This window comes from Octopus bimaculoides, chromosome 11, assembly GCF_001194135.2.
Source record: "Octopus bimaculoides isolate UCB-OBI-ISO-001 chromosome 11, ASM119413v2, whole genome shotgun sequence".
Classification (NCBI taxonomy): Eukaryota; Metazoa; Mollusca; class Cephalopoda; order Octopoda; family Octopodidae; genus Octopus; species Octopus bimaculoides.
The window spans coordinates 9,349,622-9,356,593 of NC_068991.1; the positions used below are offsets into that span (position 1 = coordinate 9,349,622).

Below are 6,972 nucleotides of genomic sequence, written 5' to 3' on the forward strand. Positions count from 1 at the left end.
GTATGTATATATGTATATATATATATGTAAATATATATATATGTATGTGTATATATGTGTATGTATATGTATGTATGTATGTATGTATATATACGTATGTATATATATGTATGTATATATATGTATATATATATATGTATATATATATGTATGTATATATATATATATGTATATATATATGTATGTATATATATGTATATATATATATGTATATATATATATATGTGTGTGTGTGTGTGTGTGTGTGTGTCTGTGTGTGTGTATTCATGTGTGTGTGTGTATGTATGTATATATATATATATGCATACATACATAATCACACCAGAACATAAATTTTGTATATTTTCCTTTGATATGTTTGTGTTTATGGAAATGGTAAAATTATTATCATTCACAGAGAAATTTAGTTGGTTTTTAAACCGTCGTCCTACACTATATATATTTCAACTTACGTGGCTCGCTTAACATCAATATTGGCAAGATAATATCTGAACTGTCGTTGTTGTTGTTCTTGTTGTTGATGATGAGGATGATGATGATGTTTCTTGTTGTCGTTGTTGTGTAGTCCAGTTCAATCATGAGAGAGTGGGCAAAACTATGACCAAAGGCCGTTCCAGCTACGACCATACCGCCTCTTTATCGGAATCATTGTGCACCAGATAACACTATCCAGTATGTTCCTTCAATGAAACGGTAGAATGTGGCTTGTGAGCGCCTTGGCTGCTATTTCTGATATGTCCAACGACCTTGCAGAGACTCTTTTTTTTTTTGGTGAGGGGTACAGGAATTACTAACGAATTTTCATTGATGTTGATAAAATAAATGCTTTTGCTTACATTGTGATATCTACTCGAGATGATTTCCGTATTCTACCCAATATAATTTTAACTGTTATAAATCTTACTTTGCGATATGCATGCATAGGCTTCGGATGATTGCAATGTTGAGACGTATTTGTTTATAATCATAATTCCACTTGTAACCTTTGTGTTTCCATATAAACATATAATCTCATGACAGACACACAGTATAAATTGTATAGAATGGTCGCAGAAAAGATAAGCGTGTTCAATTGTCCACATTCTGTATCATCTAAAATGTAAGCTTGTAGAAACTCAATTGAAATACGTACAAATATCTATGGCTGCGGGGTTAACAAGCTTGCTTTTCAACCACGTGTTTTCGGGTTCGGTACCACTGCGCGACGCCTTGGGCAAGTATCTTCTATTATTGCTCAGGGCCGACCAGTGTGGAAGCCTGTTGTATGTGTGCCTCTGTCTCTCTGTGTGTGTGTGTGTGTGTGTGTGTGCGTGTGTGCGTGAGTGCGTGCGTGCGTGCGTGTGTGTGTGTGTGTGTGTGTGTGCGTGTGTGTGTGTGTGATCCTAAATCACATGACAACAGCTGTTGATTTGTTTACACCCTTGCAACTTAGCGGTTCGGCAAAAGAAACCGATAGAATAAGTGGCACACTTTAAAACAAAATAAGCACTGGAGTCGATCAGTTCGACTAAAACCTGCCCCCGCATGGCCGCAGTCCAATGACTGAAACAAGTAAAAGATAAAGGATAATTTCTTCAGGAAACACTTCCCTTCACTCCAAGATAGTCTTGGATGACTCGTGAAATGTGAATCTTCATAAACCATCAACAATATTTATTCAACGATATACAGCCTCCCCTTCTTGAAATACGTCAACAGTATACCAAACCTATTGAATTTATTCGATAGACTCATCTTTTTTTCTTTTACAATTTCTGACATTAAATGTTGCGTCACAATTCAGTCTCTGTTTTAAACACTTTCTTCAATTCATCTTTTTCTACGGAATTGTCTCAACCCTCTAGAATCTGATTTTCACTTCTACCCAAGATCCTACAATTTAAACGTTATCATCACTTGTTTAACCTTATCCAGTTACCCAGGCCATGGTCCTCCTGAAACTGACGAACGAAAGGAATAATATATTTACATTATATGCACATGTGTTTTATTCATTTACATTAAATATACATAAATACATACGCCTATTTAATTACATTATATAGAGCCTCATTTTGCACACGTTTTATCCACACAGTTTGTGTGTATACATAGACAATATATGCACATACATGATGTACACCTTTGTTGACTGGAAGTGTATATTAACTACATTTACCTCATTCTTGTCTGTTCTCTTGTTCCCATCAGTCTAGTAAGTCAAAGAAAACACTCCAATTGAATTTCAGTCGTTTTCCATGCAGCCTCTCGAGATTGTCCATATTGTATTTCATGCACACGCTAAGACAATAATAGTGAGATCTTATAAAATTATATCGTATCTAGAACATATATGGGCATTTTCGTGTCATTTCAGGTAGAAACTATCGGTGATGCTTATATGTTAGTATCTGGCGCCCCTGTACGAATAGACAATCATCCTGTTGAAATATGTAACATGGCGCTAGATATGGTCTCAGAAATTGACGTAGTAGATTCGACAGAAATCTGCGAGAAGTTAAAAATACGAATAGGTAAGTTTTTTTCTCCGCGTTGTTTCTCGAAATGATTCTGTCATTGCAAGAAACCCAGTGGTTCGAATCATTTCTTAACTCTTTTGAGAATCATTGCTCTTGTGCTGTTGTTGTTGTTGTTGTTGTTGTTGTTGTTATTGGATTGGATTGGATGAGATTAGATCGTCCATGTTCAGTCCACTCCAATGTGAAAGCCGTGAACTTGCTTAAGCTCATACTGGTTTTATAAGCCTATTCTGCAATACTGGCTCGACATGGCTTGGCAGAGAGGTGCAGTTTTTATACTCATACCCAGGAGTAGTAAAGTCAATTATATCAACCCCAGTGTTCATCTGGTACTTATTTTATCGACCCCGAAAGGATGAAAGGCAAAGTCGACATCTGTGGAATTTGAACACAGAACGGTATTTCGTCCATCTTAAAGACGGACGAAATACCGCTAAGCGTTTCGCCCGGCGTGCTAATGACTTTGCCAGTTCGCCGTTATTCTTATTAAAGATGATTATGACAAGGAAGTAGATGATGGTGATTGTGTGTTGCTCTGGCCAACTTTGCTTTAGCTGGCGTATCATATGGGATTAGGCAATTTAACATTTAGAAATAACCAATAAGTCTTGTATACCATATGTGCCATGCTTCAGTTTAATCACAGAGGACTCTAGCAACCAGTATATATAGACTGACACATAATATTTATCGATAATATTTATAATTCGAAGCAAAAATAGATCAAGCAATCATATACTGCATTATCTGTTTACTGTAGCAAAATAGAATAGTATAATGTGGTATCTTTTCTTAGATATAAAATATAGTTAAGAAATCTAGTCAATAGGCTTAACTCTGCTATAACTCTGCAGTGTTAATATTTATTTTAGCCATTGTAATATGATGATAGTTTAATCCAGTTCAAAAATTAAGTAAAACTAAACTGAATACTATAAGCCATAAAAAACATCAGCCCACCACTCACTATACACTCCTCTGCCAGAAATCACGTATCCTCAACTACTTCCATACCATTAACTATTCACTATATTGGTTCAAGAGATTCATGCATATTTTTATTTCCAAACTATTCTTTTCTTCTCTTCTCCTTCCCTGTGCCTTGACTAGCAACAACTGTCCAAAACGCTGATATTACTCCTTTCCTTTCATACATTTTACGGATATTTATGTTCTTTTCTTTTTCTTTTCCTTTTTTTAACACATAAATTGTCTTTTAAACATGCAGTGACACCTCGTTTTTTCAGTTCTCAAAATCAACTTACACCATACATCTACAATACCTTCAAGTATCTTTACCTTTAGAATATTCCAGCCTCAGGGCAATTAAAACCCCACACATCTTTATGCAAAAATTCTTTACCATTTCAGATACCCATACATTTTAAATCCTGACTATAAGACAATAAACCTGAAATAGATAAAACAGCCTTAACTTGAAGTAATCTTCAGCCTGAAGAAGTTCATGTGACAGTTTTCATATAATAGATGGCTCTTTCAGAGTTTATTGATATTAAATCAAATAAACTCTTACAGAAAGTATTGCTACCATCTGACACCTGCTAACAATATCCATTTATCTAGTTCTTCTCATCTGCACACATTGAGTACTCAAACTGCTTTAAACCCTTCTCAGATAAGAAATAACAGAAGATTGTAATTTTTGCAACAGACTTCTTATGATACCAGGTTTAGATTCGGTAAACTTTGAAGGAGTCTTTTTTTTTTTTAAATAACAAGAACTTGGTGAAATGCAGCAAGGTAATAATAGCATGTTACCCTTGCTTTGCTTTCCAGTCTTTTGGTCCGTTTCTATGATGACCATAGACAAAGTAACCAAGTTCGATGCGTCATAGCTATGCCGCTTAAGATTAACAGAAAATGGTAAGCAATAGCAGGCGGCGAGCTGGCAGAACCGTTAGCGCGCCGGGCGAGATGCTCTGCGGTATTTCGTCTGCCGTTACGTTCTGAGTTCAAATTCCGCCGAGGTCGACTTTACCTTTTATCCTTTCGGGGTCGATAAATTAAGTACCAGTTACGCACTGGGGTCGATGTAATCGACTTAATCCCTTTTTCTGTCCTTGTTTGTCCCCTCTGTGTTTAGCCCCTTGTGGGCAATAAAGAAATAAGAAAACAGTAAGCAATCCAACTCAAAATTTTGGCTTAATGCGTTGCATACGTTTCGTGCGTGTGTGTACTTTGTATTTATCTGGGTCAAGGATAGAGATCTTTGCGTTCTTCTATTGATTCTGATATTACTGAAAATTTCTGAATCTACACCAACTGATGGTTCTTATTTTCTTTTCAGGTATTCATACAGGACCCTGTGTAGCAGGGGTTGTCGGTGTGAAGATGCCACGGTATTGCCTCTTTGGAGACACAGTGAATACAGCCGCGCGGATGGAAACAAACGGAGAGGTTGTACACTCTATGTATATAATTGTTTTCATATAGGGACGTATGTACGCATTCAGAGTAATACGGTACAAGTGAGAAAGAGGGAGAGAGAGAGAGAGAGAGAGAGAGAGAGAGAGAAAGTCAGAAAGTTAAAAATAAAAAGTGGAGAATGGAAAATATAAACATAATTAGGCCAATCAAAAGAGTCATTTTTCCCTTGCGGGATGCGGCAGAAAGGTTGCCCCGATTTCAAAGGTTAATAAAAATTAAAAAAACACATAAAGAGACAAGAAAAAACGATGCTCTACACTCCAGGCCATAGTGGGTACTACCTGAAACAGAAAAGAAAAATGGCATTTAATGAACTTCTTAGAAATGCAAAAGTTTTTCATACATCTTCATGTGTTTGTTTTATGTTAACCTTTGAAATCGGGGCGACCTTTCTGTCGCACCTTGTATATGCCGACAGGAAGGGCATTCGACCATAAAAAATCTGCGTCAACGAATTTCGACAGGCAAAATGAAAAGGTGGACATTAAAACAATGAAAATGATGATGATGATGATGATGATGATGATATATATGTGTGTGTGCGTGTTTGTGTGAATGTATATGTTATAAATCGCTGCCAAAATCTCCTTCTAATCTTATTCTATCATTTTTATGGAAGGGCACATTGAGTAAGGTAGTTTCATATCGACTATAGTGAAAGCGTGTGGCTTAGTGGTTAGGAGTACTCGACTCACGATCCTATGATCGTGATTTCGATTCTTGGTGGTGCGTTGTCTCCTTGAACAAGACACTTTATTTCACTTTGCTCCAGTCCACTCAGCTGGCAAAAATGAGTAGTATCTGTATTTCAAAGGACCAGCCTTGTCACATTCTGTGTCATGTTTAATCTCCCTGAGAACTACGTTAAGGGCACGCGTGTCTGTGGAATGCTCAGCCACTTGCACGCTCAGAGCTGACCAGGAGCTTTTCTGATCTAGACAAAATGGTCAGTAAGCAAGCAACCGAGAAGTCAGGCATTCGTACCTTGTCACTCACCGACACTCTGTTGGGGACCTTGTAGACAAATCACTTCACCTAACGGCTTGCGACGTCACTGGTGCCAAGCTGCATCGGCCTTTGCCTTTCCCTTGGCGTGGGGAGAGCTGGCTGGTATGCATGGGCGAATGCTGGTCTTCCATAAACAACCTTACCCGGACTTGTGCCTCGGAGGGGAACTGTCTAGGTGCAATCCTATGGTCATTCATGACCGATGGGGGCGGGGTCTTTACCCTTTAGTTTGTGGTGGTGAGTCCAACATTTTTCAGAATTTGTTCACTTGGCCTAGATAAGACTTTACCTTCACCATCAACCCTGGACATTACCGTCTCGAGTGCTAGGACTCATATAAACGGTTACCCAGTCTCCATGGCTTATAAACCGATATCACCAATATCCCCACTGGATGGGACGCCAGTCCGTCGTGCGGTTACTCATTTTCAACTGAGTGACCTGGACGAACCCATGATCTCGCGACCGAAAGTGCAACTTTCTAACCACAACGCCATGTGCCTTCACCTAGATAAGACTATCTCATGTAAATTTCTTCTATGATGCCTTTACTTCTCAGTTGTTGTTGCTGTCGTTGTCATTGTTGTTGTTGCTGCTGTTTAGTCTGAAGCCAGTAACGAAATAAAAGACAAGCGAAAAGATCAAGCATCTCACAGACAAGTTAAAAGTGCAGATATTGTGATGTTCGTATTCATTCCCTGATTGCATTGTCGGATATAGATAAACTTGCGTCAACTGAGAATCGGAATCTAATTTCGTCTTTTACGCGACAAAGAATCTTGCCTTTCGGCGACTATAATATTTTGATTGTGTATCCGTATCAATGCAATATGTAATTATTTCTGTGTGTCTTTGTATGTTTGTATAACACTTGTCGTAGAAGTAGTTTTGAAAGCACACGCACACGCGCACACACAGATATGAATGTGTATACATACATACATACATATATATATATATATATATATATATATATATATATATATATATATATATA

General features: G+C 37.6%; 1 protein-coding gene across 3 annotated transcripts in view; it reads left to right on the top strand.

Annotated features, from left to right (window-relative positions):
* Nucleotides 1-6,972, top strand: part of LOC106880009 (soluble guanylate cyclase 88E) — a 35,953-nt gene that overhangs the window by 6,661 nt on the left and 22,320 nt on the right. For all 3 annotated transcript variants that reach the window (XR_008265153.1, XM_014929795.2, XM_014929796.2), the window contains exons 4-5: nucleotides 2,357-2,513; nucleotides 4,828-4,937. Coding sequence is in view for 2 of the 3 variants with exons in the window: in XM_014929795.2 (XP_014785281.2) it covers nucleotides 2,357-2,513; nucleotides 4,828-4,937 (267 nt within the window). In the remaining variant the exon portion in view is untranslated. The remainder of the gene's footprint in view (nucleotides 1-2,356; nucleotides 2,514-4,827; nucleotides 4,938-6,972) is intronic.